At 38.8% G+C, this 15,362-nt stretch overlaps 1 protein-coding gene across 5 annotated transcripts in view; it reads left to right on the top strand.

The window, feature by feature from the left end:
* The window catches only part of PKP4 (plakophilin 4), a 245,882-nt gene that overhangs the window by 158,209 nt on the left and 72,311 nt on the right, over nt 1-15,362 (top strand). For all 5 annotated transcript variants that reach the window (XM_070422943.1, XM_070422942.1, XM_070422945.1 and 2 more), the window contains one exon: nt 8,892-8,926. In XM_070422943.1, coding sequence (XP_070279044.1) covers nt 8,892-8,926 — 35 coding nt within the window. The remainder of the gene's footprint in view (nt 1-8,891; nt 8,927-15,362) is intronic.

Genomic DNA, 15,362 nt, shown 5'->3' with positions numbered 1-15,362 from the left:
ATATTTACTTAGACTTTTCAAAGCACTTTAAATTCTAAATAATGTACAAAATGAAATTGCATGCATCATAAAGCTATTCATAATGATGAAATGTTAAGGGTTTGGATTCTAGCCAGGGTATCTCAACAGCTTAGTCCTGTGCTCCTTCTCACGTAAAGCAAAGAGAAGAACAGGCCCCTGCCCGCCTCCTTCCCAGTGCTAGCTTTATTTACAAGTGAAGATTTGAATTGTTTTATACATTTCTTTTAGAAAGAAAAAAAAAAGCATGTTCGTGTGTCTTCTTTATTTTAAATTTTTAAAAAAATTGTTTTTCTTTCTGTTTTCTTCACCTTTGGAGGGTTTTGGAAGAATAGAAATGAGGGAAACAATAACATTTTGTAGGCCATGGACGCATATAATTTGCAGTAGTCTATATTCTAAGGCTGACCTTTGCATAAATAACATCCTGAGTTATGCAGGATACTTAGGAAAGAGAGTCTGCTGTTGTGTTTAGCCATTTTATTATTTTCATCTCAGTTACTTTCACTCTTTCAAATGTCAACTGAAATGTTAGAAAACACTTCTATTCTAATTTCTACTTTGACTGGTTGGAAAACCTGTTGTAGGATGGGCTTAAACAGAAGTCATGCTTCCTGTATAATTTATGGAGACACCACAGGGAACTATTTGTCTCATTTTTGTCTAGTACTATATCCTTTTTGATCTTCCCCTTCCCATATGGTCTTCTGGATCTTTTATTCATGGATTCAATGCACTAACACAAAATGCTTTTGTCAAAGAATATTTAACATCATCTAAAATGTGTTCACCTCCAGTCCCTATGAAAGTTACTTGAATTGTTGAAAGGGCTATTATCTAGAATTTCCTGTTCCTTTCATGTTTTTGCTGTGCTCAAATACATAATTTTCTCTTTAGGAGACTGCTCATAATATTTATTACATCTTACCTTTTCCTGGAATTTATTTTAAGTTGCTGTGGTTTTTTTCTTCAATTTTTTAATCTATTGATTGATTTTGAGAGGAAGAGAGAGAGAGGGAGAGAGAGATCAGTTTGTTATTCCACTTATTTATGCATTCATTGATGATTCTTGTATGTCCCCTGACCAGGGATTGAACCTGCAACCTTGGCATATTGGGACAACATTCTCAGGGTTCAAAAATATGTAGAGTAGCATAAGGGAAAAGTGGAATGAAGAAAGCAAGGGTGAGGACAAAGTAGAGCCAGAAATGAGATCACAAATGTCCCCCATAGTGACTGGTTATACATTGTACTCTACACTTACCAGCAGCCCATGGAAACCAGATCGACCTGCTAGACCACACTTTGCTGTCCCTGTTGCGTGTGATTTTTTTTTTTTAGACTAAAAGTGTGAAAGCACATTTTGTGACCATAGCCAGTTTTTTTAGGCGAAGTGTCATTGAGAGGGAATATATGTTCAAACTGAGCCTTTGTTCTTTCCTGTGTTCCATGCAGTATCAGGTCTACCTCCCTAGAGCTGTTTTGTTTGCTCCTTCTATTGGCCACACGAGTGATTTGGTTTAGGGTACAGCTGGATTGGCACACATCCATCACCACTGTTGAAAAGGAACCTTAGGCTCTGCTGCTGGTGGGTCAGGGGCAGCTGCATCTTACGTGAAAGACATTTTTAATTCAGGTGCCCTTTCTTTATCCTATATAATGAAAGCGTAGTATGCAAATTGTCCCCTCCACTAGGAGTTCGTCTGGGAGTTCAACTGGGGTGCGGGGGGGCTGCTGGCTGTGGCCGGAGGGAGGGAGGGAGTACCTAGCTGGCAGCTGCTAAGGACCCTACTTAGTGCACGAATTTCGTGCACTGGGCCTCTAGTTAATAAATATGAAAAGAGTCTCTTTGCCCTCTCCCATTTATAATGCTTTGCTTAGTTCAAGTTATGGACGTATTGTGTACCATTTTCAGGACAATTTTAAACCATAACACATAGAAATAATAAACTTTGATTATGAGTATGTTGTCACATCACGGTTTCACTTTTCCTGATTGCTGAGATCAAGTGGTCCTTTCTTAGGAAGAAGGAAACCAGTCTTCATCTAATAGACACTGTCCAGGGTCTGATTCCATGATAAAGAGAGTACAGGGAGGAGCCTTTGTCCTGGGATGATTGTGAATTTGAGGAAGAGCTTTTGTTTTTGTTGCTATTGTGATTGATTGTGAATAGTCAATAACTAAATTTTGAAAAGGCTTTACTACATATTTTCATGTGATGCTATGAAGGCATGCATCTTCCTGAAAATGAACATTGTTTACATTAAAATGAATAGCCTTGATTTATTAATTTGCTGATTAATTTGCTTTTAATTGCTGTTCACTGAGTAGACAGTACCCAACTTCATTTATGAATGGATTTCATTCTAGAAGGTTGTTGATAATTAAGTTATTGGAAAATGTGAATACATCTTCCCACTGAAACTAAGTTATTATGTATGATTCAGTTTTTGTATTTGAAAATGTGTTTCACATTCCACTGGAAGCTCCTGAACACAAGCTACTTGGCATCTTCAGATGAGAAATGAAGGGAATGGGATGGAGTCATTGTGGGCACGGTGCCCGTAGACACATTGTAGACATTGAATAAAAGTTGGGGAAGTGTTTCGAGGAATAGATGGTTAGAGGGAGACAGGGAAGAAGCCTTAATAATAGGGAGTTGCCCCTAATTCTAATAAAAGCAAGTTATATTCGGTGATTTAATGATTCAGAGGGATTAAGCAAAAATAAAACAAAATGTGATATATATATATATGTATGTGTGTGTATATATATACACACATACACATATATATAAACACACACATATACATACATACACACACATCAATCACAGACAACAGTGTGGTGATAGCTGGAAGGAAGTGGGTGTGGGAGTAGGTGGAGGTGGGCAAAAGGGGAAAATGAGGACGGAAAGTGACTTTGCTTGGGGCTGTAGGCGCACAATACAGTGCACAGATGATGTTTTGTTGAGTTGTACACTTCAAACTTGCATGGTTTTGTGAACCAACATTACCCCAATAAATTCAATTTTTAAAAAAATTCAAAACTTTTTAAAAGCAAGTTACATTCTGTGACTTAACATTTCAAAATTGCACATATTTATTGTCTGATCTCCGAATTCCAGAATAGTGAACAATTGCGAATCATTTGAAGTGAGTGATTCTAAAGGAAATAGTTTGTTTTAAATGGTATTTATAATGACCAGTTTTATTTTTCCTTTTTTTAAATCCTCACCCAAGGATATTTTTCCATTGATTTTTAGAGAGTGGAAGTGAGAGGGAAAGACACAGAGAAATATTGATGTGAGAGAAACACATCAGTTGGTTGCCTCCTGCATGAGCCCTGACTACAGCCAGGGCTGGGGAGGAGTCTGCAACTGAGGTATGTGCCTCTTGACCGGAATCGAACTCGAACCCAGGACCCTTTGGCCCACAGGCCAATGCTCTATACACTGAGCCAAACTGGCTAGAGCAATGACCAGTTTTAACAGACCTGTAGGGTTAGTGTGAAGACAATCGGGCTGAATATAAGGGGTCGGCAAAAGGAGGTTTACAGTTGTGATTACCTAAAAAAGAGTTTATTCTTGTGTTTATTAATACAAGATGAGAAATGAAGGGAATGGGATAGAGTCATTGTGGGCACGGTGCCTGTATTGTATTATTTTCCATACAAACAACTAAACCTACCTTTATCCACCTCTGTATAGTGATCAAAATATACCATGACACTTTTGCTTATTTTTAATCATAATATTAGCTCAGTTTCCTAATGATTTTTATCTTTTATCTATCTTAGAGTAGGGGAAGATAATATGAACTGAGGCTTTCCATTGCCTTCACTTAGGAATGCTTTATTGTATTGGTGACGAAAGAGGCCTTTCAGCAGAAAAATGCTGTTTGCCTGCTTGTGACACAATGAGGCTACTGGAATTTCCTGCCTTCAGTAGAGGAGAATAAGGTGACTTGCTTAAGCAAAGCAATAACTGATTTTTTTTATACATGATCTTTCAAAACAATGAAGTACTTGGTATTACTTTTTTACAATTTGTGTTACAAGAACAATATATATCAAGCACCTGCAATATACTAGGTACTCGGCACGAAGACATGAGCAAAAGAGAAACAGTCTTTGCCCAGTTGGATCAATTACCATGAATTATATCCTATGATCTATAATTTCGAGAATAAAAAGTCTTGCAGAGGTGTTTCATTAAAGTTAATGTAAGTTTTAAACTCAGAAGATAGTAAACTTTCATTATATTTCTAATCTTTCACTTGATTTTTGCACTCCTCTGGTCTGCTGTTGGGAGTCTGTATAATATTCTTTATTTCAGTTAGTGTATGCTTAATTTCTAGTTGGTTCTTTATCACAACATCGAGGGTCTCATTAGATTTCGTGAGGCTCTCATCAAGTTTGTTGGCAGCTTCTAGCACATTATTGAAAACCCTCAAAAGTGCGTTTTTTAGCTCTATATCCTCCATTTCTGTCATGTTTTTTTGTCTCCGCATTTTTTATGCTTTCTTGGTGCACCCCCTTGTGGTCTTTGTGTGCAGTCTTGTTCTAGTTAAGCCTTGATTGTTGTAGTTAATACTAGAGGGTTATGACCACCAGGCCGACTGGCTGTGAGAATCAGCTGTGTCTGCAGTGGGAAAACTTCTGTCCTCTGGAGAGGTGCTAATCTAGCCTTTGCCTGAGGCTATCTGGCAAATGGCTCTGCGCAGGGCTTGGGCGGGGCAGGTCGCACGGGATCAACAGGGTGGGCGTAGGGAGCAGTTATGGCTGCTCTCAGTCCCGTTCCCAGAGGCTCTGCTTCTCAGAATCCCAGCAACCGCTGCAAACCTCGGACGGAGAGAAAGCTGCCCTGGCGTTCCGACCAATGCCAGACAATCCCGCTTCTCCCATTTGAGTCTGATCCCTAGAGACTCGCCCGGATCTGGAGCTCAGAGCCTGGGACTCCCTCCTGATTGAAAACGACAACAGCACCCTCAGCCACCAGCCCGTTCTACGCGCACCTCCGTACCTTTGTATTTTCCACACTGCGCCTCCTCTGAGCCTCGATATGCTGTTCTCTTTCCTTCTAGTTGAAGAATCTCTCCTCAGCCAGCCTTCCTGTGGTTCTGGGTGATGTCCGTTCCATCTTTTAGTTGTATTTTTGAAGTGGTTGTTCGAGGCAGCAAATTCTGGTGTTTACCTATGCCGCCATCTTGCTTTCTCATGATATTTCTGAGAAACTTGTCATATTAATCATTTCTGGATGGCAGTTTAATTCATCGTGTATTTTGGTATTGGCAAAAAAATGTGAACATCTTGATGGGAACACAGTTGAATAAATACCAACCTCTGTGCTTAGAAAACTAATTTAGATAATGGAATTAAAAGACAAAGATTCCAGAGAAGTTGAAATTAGGTTTAAGGAGCCACTGTTAGAATCAAAGATAAAGTACCCTCAGGAGCAGGACAAATGTGCCCTTACTGGTATTTGACCAGATTTTCACCTTTTTCCATCTCATCAGTCCTTTGGAATTCAGGAATGCATCAGATAAGGGACATCACTGAAGTGCTAAAGATTAGCATTAGCTGATTGACTCCATTCTTTGGGAGCATGCTCCCTGCTTGCAGCTAATTTCAAGGTCCTGGAATGTGGCCTGCTGTGCCTCTGGTGAAGAAAAGGCAAATCACTCACAGAATTGAAGTTCAGGGAGTTCTTACTCAGCCTCCAGTTTTTAACCAGCAAGAGTTCTAGTAACCATTTAGTGACCATGGGGAGGGTAGCCAGGGGTTAAAAGAAATTAAAATCTTAAAACTATTGCAATGAAAGGATTGTTCCCTTCCTCTGTTCCAAGTCCTTTATTTTATAGTGTTTCCTTAAGCCCAAAGTCACACACCTTTTCCTTAAATTTAATCAACGCTATGAAAATACTTCAATATGTATTTTATTCTGATTTCAAAAAAAAAGTGCAAGTGTTTAAAAGAAAAATCCTTTTAATTGTGCCCCACAGAGATAACTGCTTACTACTTTGGTTTTTACTTTTCTAGACTTCTTTCTAGGCATATTGTATGTATGTATGTGTTAATGCAAAAATGGGGTCACAAGCTGTTCTAGCATACAGCACAGTGATGAGAAGCCCTGACTTAGGGATCAGACCATCCTGGGTTTGCATCGCAGCTCTTCCAGGTATATAACATAAGTCTTTGTCCAGTTACTTTATCTGTAAAACACAGATAATCTACCTATCCCTAAGGTTGTTCTGAGTAGTATAAAGTAGATAATATATGTGAAGTACTAGTAACCAAGCAATTAGTAAATGCTTATAATCCAGCCTCTTGTTCCTACCACACTGTCCCCTTCGTACCATGCTTTCCTATATTGATGGCAGGGAGCAGAGGGACACAGATATGTTTTTAAATGGGTGTAAACCAAGAAAAATATATAGTTAAAAATTTCTCCTGGCTTGTAGAACTTTATACATATTTTTTTAATTAAATCTTTATTGTTCAGATTACATTTGTTCCTCTTTTTTTCCCCCCATAACTCCCCTCCTCCCAGTTCCCGCCCCACCCTCCGCCCTCACTCCCCACCCACTGTCCTCATCCATAGGTGCACGATTTTTGTCCAGTCTCTTCTTGAATCTCCCACTCCCCCCCCCCCCCCCCAAGAATAGTCAGCCCATTCCCTTTCTATGTCCCTGATTCATTATAATCACCAGTTCATTCTGTACATCAGATTATTTATTCACTTGATTCTTAGATTCACTTGTTGATAGATGCATGTTTGTTGTTCACAATTTGTATCTTTACCTTTTTCTTCTTCCTCTTCTTAAAGGATACCTTTCAGCATTTCGTCTAATACTGATTTAGTGGTGATGAACTCCTTTAGCTTTTCCTTATCTGTGAAGCTCTTTATCTGACCTTCAATTCTGAATGATAGCTTTGCTGGATAAAGTAATCTTGGTTGTAGGTGCTTGGTATTCATCACTTTGAATATTTCTTGCCATTCCCTTCTGGCCTGCAAAGTTTCTGTTGAGAAATCAGCTGACAGTCGTATGGGTATTCCCTTGTAGGTAATTGAGTCTCTTTCTCTTGCTGCTTTTAAGATTCTCTCTTTGTCTTTTGCTCTTGGCATTTTAATGATGATGTGTCTTGGTGTGGTCCTCTTTGGATTCCTTTTGTTTGGGGTTCTCTGCACTTCTTGGACCTGTAAGTCCATTTCTTTCACCAGGTGGGGGAAGTTTTCTGTCATTATTCTTCAAATAGGTTTTCAGTATCTTGCTGTCTCTCATCTTCTGGTACTCCTATAATTCTGATGTTGGTACGCTTGAAGCTGTCCCAGAGGCTCCTTACACTATCTTCGTATTTTTGGATTCTTTTTCATTTTGCTTTTCCAGTTGGGTGTTTTTTGCTTCTTCGCATTTCAAATCTTTGACTTGATTCTTGCGCTCCTCTGGTCTGCTATTGGGTGTCTGTATAATATTCTTTATTTCAGTTAGTGTATGCTTAATTTCTAGTTGGTTCTTTATCACAACATCGAGGGTCTCATTAGATTTCGTGAGGCTCTCATCAAGTTTGTTGGCAGCTTCTAGCACATTATTGAAAACCCTCAAAAGTGCGTTTTTTAGCTCTATATCCTCCATTTCTGTCATGTTTTTTTGTGTCCGCATTTTTTATGCTTTCTTGGTGCACCCCCTTGTGGTCTTTGTGCGCAGTCTTGTTCTAGTTAAGCCTTGATTGTTGTAGTTAATACTAGAGGGATTTGACCACCAGGCCAACTGGCTGTGAGAATCAGCTGTGTCTGCAGTGGAAAAACTTCTGTCCTCTGGAGAGGTGCTAATCTAGCCTTTGCCTGAGGCTATCTGGCAAATGGCTCTGCGCAGGGCTTGGGCGGGGCAGGTCGCACGGGATCAACAGGGTGGGCGTAGGGAGCAGTTATGGCTGCTCTCAGTCCCGTTCCCAGAGGCTCTGCTTCTCAGAACCCCAGCAACCGCTGCAAACCTCGGACGGAGAGAAAGCTGCCCTCACGTTCCGACTGATGCCAGACAATCCCGCTTCTCCCGTTTGAGTCTGAGTCCCTAGAGACTCGCCCGGATCTGGAGCTCAGAGTCTGAGACTCCCTCCTGATTGAAAAGGACAACTCCGCCCTCAGCTACCAGCCCGTTCTACGCGCACCTCCGTACCTTTGTATTTTCCACACTGCGCCTCAGTATGCTGTTCTCTTTCCTTCTAGTTGAAGAATCTCTCCTCAGCCAGCCTTCCTGTGGTTCTGGGTGATGTCCATTCCGTCTTTTATTTGTATTTTTGAAGTGGTTGTTTGCGGCAGCCATCTCCGGTGTTTACCCATGCCGCCATCTTGGTTTCTCCTACTCTTGCAATCAGAACCTTATATTTTTTATATTAAGTTTTATGACTTAAATTTCATAGGGGTCAACTCAGTTGGGTCAAACTGACCCCCTTAACATTTGTGTCTATTGTATCTAGGGCTTCTTTGGAAAATTAGTAAAACAAATGACGTTTTTAACAAATTTTTTGTATGTATATGGAATTTGCATATTATCACAGAAAGCAACATAGTATATCATATACAGTAAATAGCATGATTACCATATGTACTTTTGCTAGTTTATTTGTCTTATCCAAGGAGAATCCTATGTCACTGTATTTGCCTTAATTTCCAAGTAGACATACAGTTTTGTCTCAAATTAATGGAGAAGGTTAAATATTTACCTTAGTTGAAAGAGTAATTTTAAATTTTGTTTCAGATTTTTATGCTTCATGTAATTAAATGTGAAAATTCAATGTGTATATGCAAAATGGGTTCACAGTTAAATTTCATGACAAAGGAAGTAAATGTTTTTTCCCCCTTCTTTTTCTCTAGCTCAACTGAAAAGTCATTTCCTTGGAGATCAGCAGGTATGAGTTTTTATCATATAAAAAATCTTTATTATGTTTTGCGCGTGCGTGCGCGCGCACACACACACACACACAAATAGTTTCATAGCATGCTTTTTGATTTACCACCTCTTACTAAAAAGCCAAACAAGCAAATCCTTTAATTGTAACAATAATGAGCTATTTTGCTTTGAAATAATAATTTTTAATATGCTTAATTTTTAAAAAAATAATTGAATAGATTTGAATATGTCAATGGTAAAGAATATAAGGTTACAGCATTGGACATCAACACTGTTAATATCAACCCAATAACCAAAAATTTTATATCATAAGAAAACACAGGAGATTTCCTCACAAAGGTTATTGTATAATCTGTGTAAGTTGGCTATTTGTATAAGTCAAGGTTTTTTCTTTCACAGTGTTTCTCATACTCAGAAGAGTTACCTGAAATGGTCATTTTCTTTATGTAGAATATCTGATAGCTTCTCATGTAGTCTGGAAGCTTCTTTTTATTTTTCAATTTTACCCTAAATTCACCTCATACCAAATATGAATTGAGAAGAGCATCTGCCACTTCCAGAAATATTTGACGTCTTAGCCTCCATTCATTGAATGTTTATTGAGCAGTCACATCATGGACCCAGTACTGTACACATTGCTGGTCAGACAGTGATGGGCACAACCCACATATATCCTCACCTGCCAGGAGCTTATAATGTAAAGGATGTATACATCCTAGAATCGGCTTTGATATCTAAATACTTTGGCAGTTTTTAAACAAGGCTTGAATTGCTTAAGACTCAGGTCACCAAATACCTGGTATCTGCATTTGCCTGACCCTGGTGCCAGCAGTCTTGTGTTACTTACAGTGCATACAGGGCACTCTGCTGTTTATCAAGGCACTATTCCCAAGAACTGTAGTGTTTGCGCAAACCCTTGAGTAGGCAGAGACGTGAAAAGTTATCTAATGAGACTTACAAAGAGCAGTTCAATACAGGGCATGCCATGAAATGATATGTGGTTAATTGCCAGCTAAGTATTATGTGGGAAGCATAGTTATAAACATACAACCTGCTTCTGAGAGAGCTTTGCAGACAAGATGGGCCTGGAACCCAGGGCCTGACGTAGAGAGAGCGTTGTCATTAGGCAGCAGAAGAGAGAGCAGAAATGTCACGTGGAAACATTTAAAACTGGTTTCGGAGATGATAAGATGTGCAAAGACTAGACAGCCACAATGAGTCAAATTATAGAGATCTGCAAATATCAGGAATGTTGAACTCTCCTCTTGCAGGTTTTGGGGGAGCCACTGAAATTCCTTTGAGCAGAAAGTCACCTGACAAACATTCTTCAGAGCTATGAACTGTTAAAAAGTGACTTGAAAATTTTAGTTTAAAGAAAAATGCTAGGCACACCATACTGCGTTTGTTAATGGGCTTTGGTGAAACTTTACCATTTAATATAAATTTCTTCTGTTCATCTTTAATACTGCATCATTAATTTGTTCCAGAACTGTTTCTTGAGAGCCTTTAATAGCTGTCTTGCACATAGTGTCAATGTTTAAATCAAGTATCCTTGACCTCTTCAGTGAACGTATATCTGTGTAAACCTACAATTTGGGGCTGGGGGGATGCTTTAAAGAAAAACTATTAAGTATATACATTATCTGCAGGTTTCTAATTTTTCATTCTCATAACATTGTGGTAAACATCCCTGTATATAAAATTATATCTGCATCTTTGATTTACCTTAAGCTAGATTTTTAAAAATATATTTTATTGAGTTTTTTTACAGAGAGGAAGGGAGAGGTATAGAGAGTTAGAAACATCGATGAGAGAGAAATATCAATTGGCTGCCTCCTGCACACCCCCTACTGGGGATGTGTCTGCAACCAAGGTACATGCCCGTGACTGGAATCGAACCTGGGACCCTTCAGTCCGCAGGCCAATGCTCTGTCCACTGAGCCAAACCGGTTAGGGCTTAAGCTAGATTTTTAAGAAGAAAATTATTTAATGTATATGGAAATTTTTCAAGGCTCTTAATAACTGTAACCAAGTTGCTTTCCTGAAAAAGATTGTATTCTCCCTCCCTTAAGGGATATGAGGTTGATCCTCTCATATTCTCTCATTAGTGTCATCATTTATATTTCTAATTATCTACAAAATATTAAAGTACCTCTGTATTGCCCCTTTCTACTGAAGGGTTAGTGTTTGACAGGTGAGAGTTCTCGGTAGCCCAAGGATAACAGCTGTATCTTCCAGGGCCGTCAGGAAAACTGAGCTGTTGCCATAGCTGAATATCAGGGATTTGATACAGGGAAGTTATAGTTAAGAAAGTGTGGTGGGTTGGAAGGTTTGGAAGAGTTGAACAGCATGATGAAGCACCCAAGAGATTAATCATATTAATGGAAGCTGCTACCATTTCTAGGATTGCAAGGGCGAAGGGCTAGGTGGTTTGGAGATGGGGCAGGGGTTTTTTTTCCAGCATTAGCTGAAACCACAAAGGAGATACAGCCTCACCAGAATGTTGCCTCAAGTAGAGCTGCAGAAACGCCCTGGCTTTTCCGTGTTGTTCTCTTCCTAACCCACAGCAGTCTGCCATGCTGAATTGAGCAGGAGTGACAGGTGTGGATTTTTAACTACCAAAAAGCCAGGAGGCACAGTGCATAATTGTGTTGATTTACATATAGAGAGCATGACCTTCAATTATGAAGACACATGATAGGCCATGAGATAGTTGAGCACTGAGCACTCTTTCTACCTCTTCTACCCTTCAATACATTTACTCAGCTTCAGTCATTTGACCACCACCTTCACAATTTACTAATGCACTAAATATAGATCAATAAAATATGTTATATATGTAAATATTACACACACACAGAGACACACACATACACACAAACAGCTCCCCAAATACTTTAATGTTAGGGAAATACAGCGACAGTAATTAATCTGCCTCATCCAATTCACACCTAATAACTGTGCTTCATGCCTTTTGTCAGAGTGTACTTTTGCCCAAACTCATATTCAGACCTGGGAGGTATTACATTTACTTATGCTTTTTTCTTTTGGTGTGGAGGGGGAAGTATATTAACCTTCAAACACAAATCACAACTGATACTTATTTCACTTTCTATTATCTTAACTAGTTATTTGTTATTAGAGGCCCCATGCACGAAATTCGTGCATGGGTAGGGTCCCTAAGCCTGGCTGGATATCAGGGCCGATCTGTGGGGCGACTGGCAGGGTGATGGGGGGCTGGGGGAGACCCTGCTGACACCCGCCTTGCTGGCCTGGCACCGCTCACTCACCAGCCCTGCCCCCCCACCGCCACCTGCTTGCCAGCCAGCCCTGTCCCCTGCCACCACCACCAGTCACCTCTCTCTGCAAGGTGACCAGCAGCGATCAGGAGGCCCCCACTGGCACCTGCCTTGGCTGGCCTGGGGCCTGCAGGCTGGGGGTAGCTCCTGTGTTGAGCATCTGCCCCCTGGTGGTCAGTGCACGTCATAGCGACTGGTCGTTCCACCGGTCGTTCTGCCATTTGGTCGATTTGCATATTAGGTTTTTATTATATAGGATTGTTATTACTTGTTATTATTTTGAAGGTTTTATTTTAGATTTGCCTGCTTTTCAGCCATGGCAATAAGCTATAATATGGTAGAAAACTGAAATTTGATTGTATGAATAAAAGAGTAAATTGATTTATTTCATATTTCTTTTTCTAAGTAGTTATAGATGCCCTTTAGAAGTTTGATTGTAAGTAAATAATAGGCTAAAATGACAGTTTTGCTGCTACTTTTATTGCAAAGTTTAACTGTTGTCTTCTCATTACCAGTTTGCACACAAAGATACTGAATGTAATATGAAAACCATCTTGTTTTAAATTTAGCAGTCCTACTCTGAGTGAGGCAGAGTGGCTTAAATGTAAAGAAACAAAATAGTTACAAGGTCTTCAGTCTACTTTGTCTTTGGCTAGGTCTTGACAAAAGAAACATCTTTCTTCAATTTTCCTGGTTTCCTAAATAAGAAAAGATTACACAAAAGGACCAAAGATTGAATGTCTGTTATTGTTCCTCCTATTTCTTTAATATTTTGCACATACTTGCAAACAATTGTTCTACCTTTTTTATTATAAATTTGACCTGAAACGTTTAGCACTTTGAAAGCTTTTCAGCAATGTGAGCTGTTAGCCTAACAGTGGTTTGATCTCTCACTACCTGGGAGAGCTCCCTGCCTACTCAGGTGTTGTCAGAATGTTTCAGTCTGTGGAAGTGCCAGAAACGGAGACCAGCTGCTGAATTTTGTTTTTATAGAGCTAATTCCTGCAGAGTCATTTTCTAAGAGCTCAGGATGCCCTAGGCAGAAAAGGTTTTCATTTCTTTTTTATTCAGTTCAACAGGATCAGAAATGCTTTTTTTTTTTTCTGGTTGGTTTGTTGGTTGGTTGGTTGCTTCCTTGTTTTTTAACCTGTACTAGGGATAGTAAGCTGTTTGAAAGTAAAAAAATAAAATGAAAACAAGCCAAAGCTTTTTCAGTTTAGATGCTCAAAGAAGTAGCTTCCCCAACTCCTGGGAAAGAATTGTCTATTTTACAAAACATTTTATTTTCCCAGGCTGGTTGGGAAGGAGACTGAGGAGATGCTTCCCTAGAAATAATAAAGTTGGTCTGACCCATTTATGCTCTATTGTCACCTTGCCTTCCTGTGGCCTTCTCTCTTCGTTATTCTGTATTTTCTAGCTTATCAGTACTGCATACATACCGTCTAAAAACATAAATGATCGTCTTTTTGTATGAAGAAGGCTTGTCACTTTTTGTGTTGGCTTTGTCTTTTTCTTTGCCTTGTGTTTTTTATAACCATTAATTTTTGTGTGTTTTATGTATATTCTGCTAAAAAGGGGTGAAGAGGGAATGTTATCTCAGTGTTCCTTTCTTTTTTATTAAATGTGCATTTTTTTCATGTTCATTTGTTCATATTTTTTAACAATTTCTGTGTTTGTACAGTCTCTTATGTTCCACCAAAGTTTGAGGTAGTTAAGAATAATATAATAAAAAAATAAAATAAACACCAGAATCACAGAAAAATCATATTACAATAATAGGTCTTGAGGAAAATGAGCATACAAATAGATGCACATGTAATTATACTTCTTCATGATGGAAAACATTGTGCAGAACAGCTTTTAAAGAAAAAACCTTGGACTTCCCTCCAAGAAAAAGCAAACCAGTTCAGTCATAGAAATAACCATACACTGTGTGTGCTACCCACCAGGAAGAAGCTGTTGAAGCCATAAATTGAATTCTTTTATCAAAGTTATCATTGGTTGTTGCTTAAATCTGCCAGCCACATCCTGTAAACTGAATTTTGTCACAAATCACAACGTCACAGTTTTTCTGTTCCAGGGGTAAAGAAAATCACGAGATCCTAGGCTAGGTTGTTGCTGGCTTTGAGGGAGGGGGAGCGCGTCCACCTGAAAACCCGCCCCTCCCTCTCCCCCTCCTTGTAGATTTAGGAGGAGTAGAGCTGATGCCACTGTCTGTTCCCACCAGGCCAGAGTCAGGCTCTCTTTCACTTGAAGAAAATGTTCAGGAAATAGTTGCAGGAGCAGAAATTATGTATCTCGATTAAGTGAGAATTAATACTCATAGATAAGGAAATTAAAGAGATTTAAAGATGGGAGTATCTAATAAAGCAACGAGTTATCAAAGGACACAGGATCGCAAAAATGGGGAGATTTCTGGTTGACCCAGAGGCATAAAGGATGAATAGACTTAGTTGGGTCTTTTACAATAGGTAATGCATAGGAGAGAAAATATTAACAATTCCATGCAGTTAGGATATTTGATATTTGACAATAAATATGAAAGGGAAGGGAAATGGTTTTGGTAAAAGCAATTTTAAATTAATAAAATTATTTAATTTCACAGTGCCACATTCATTTATTATAGAATATGTATTTAAGTACCATCATTTTAACATACCATCCATTTAAATCATGATTTTGTGGCACATACTGACATAGTTAATATATACTAGTACTATATTGGGGTTAGGTTTTGTATTTTATTTCTATAGTTAAATTTTGTTTCTAAAATGTGTGGACACAAGTTTCTTTCACTGGGGTAGGTTTAGAAAAGAATAATAATACTGAGGATAAATGATAAATGAAAGACTAGCCCTAAGTCAATTTTTCTTTTTTCCTTCATCTGGAACAAATAATTTACAACACAAAAAACCATCAGCACATCGTAAGACTCCAACTTAAATGGGAACACTTTATGCCTCAGTAGGAATGTACTGAATTTATAAAGTAGCTACAGTAGGAAGTTATATTATACTTGTTTATAAATAGGCTATTAGAGTAGCAATCATGTATAAAGGACTATTTTTTTAGGGTTTTGGATGTTTTTTATTATGGCTATAAATTGTACAGATGACAAAATTGTATCATATAATC

The sequence above is a fragment of the Myotis yumanensis genome, unplaced genomic scaffold (assembly GCF_028538775.1).
Source record: "Myotis yumanensis isolate MYYU_CA2020_CCGP unplaced genomic scaffold, mMyoYum1.0.hap1 SCAF_8, whole genome shotgun sequence".
In the NCBI taxonomy this organism is placed as follows: Eukaryota; Metazoa; Chordata; class Mammalia; order Chiroptera; family Vespertilionidae; genus Myotis; species Myotis yumanensis.
This window is presented reverse-complemented; position numbering and strand designations above follow the sequence as displayed.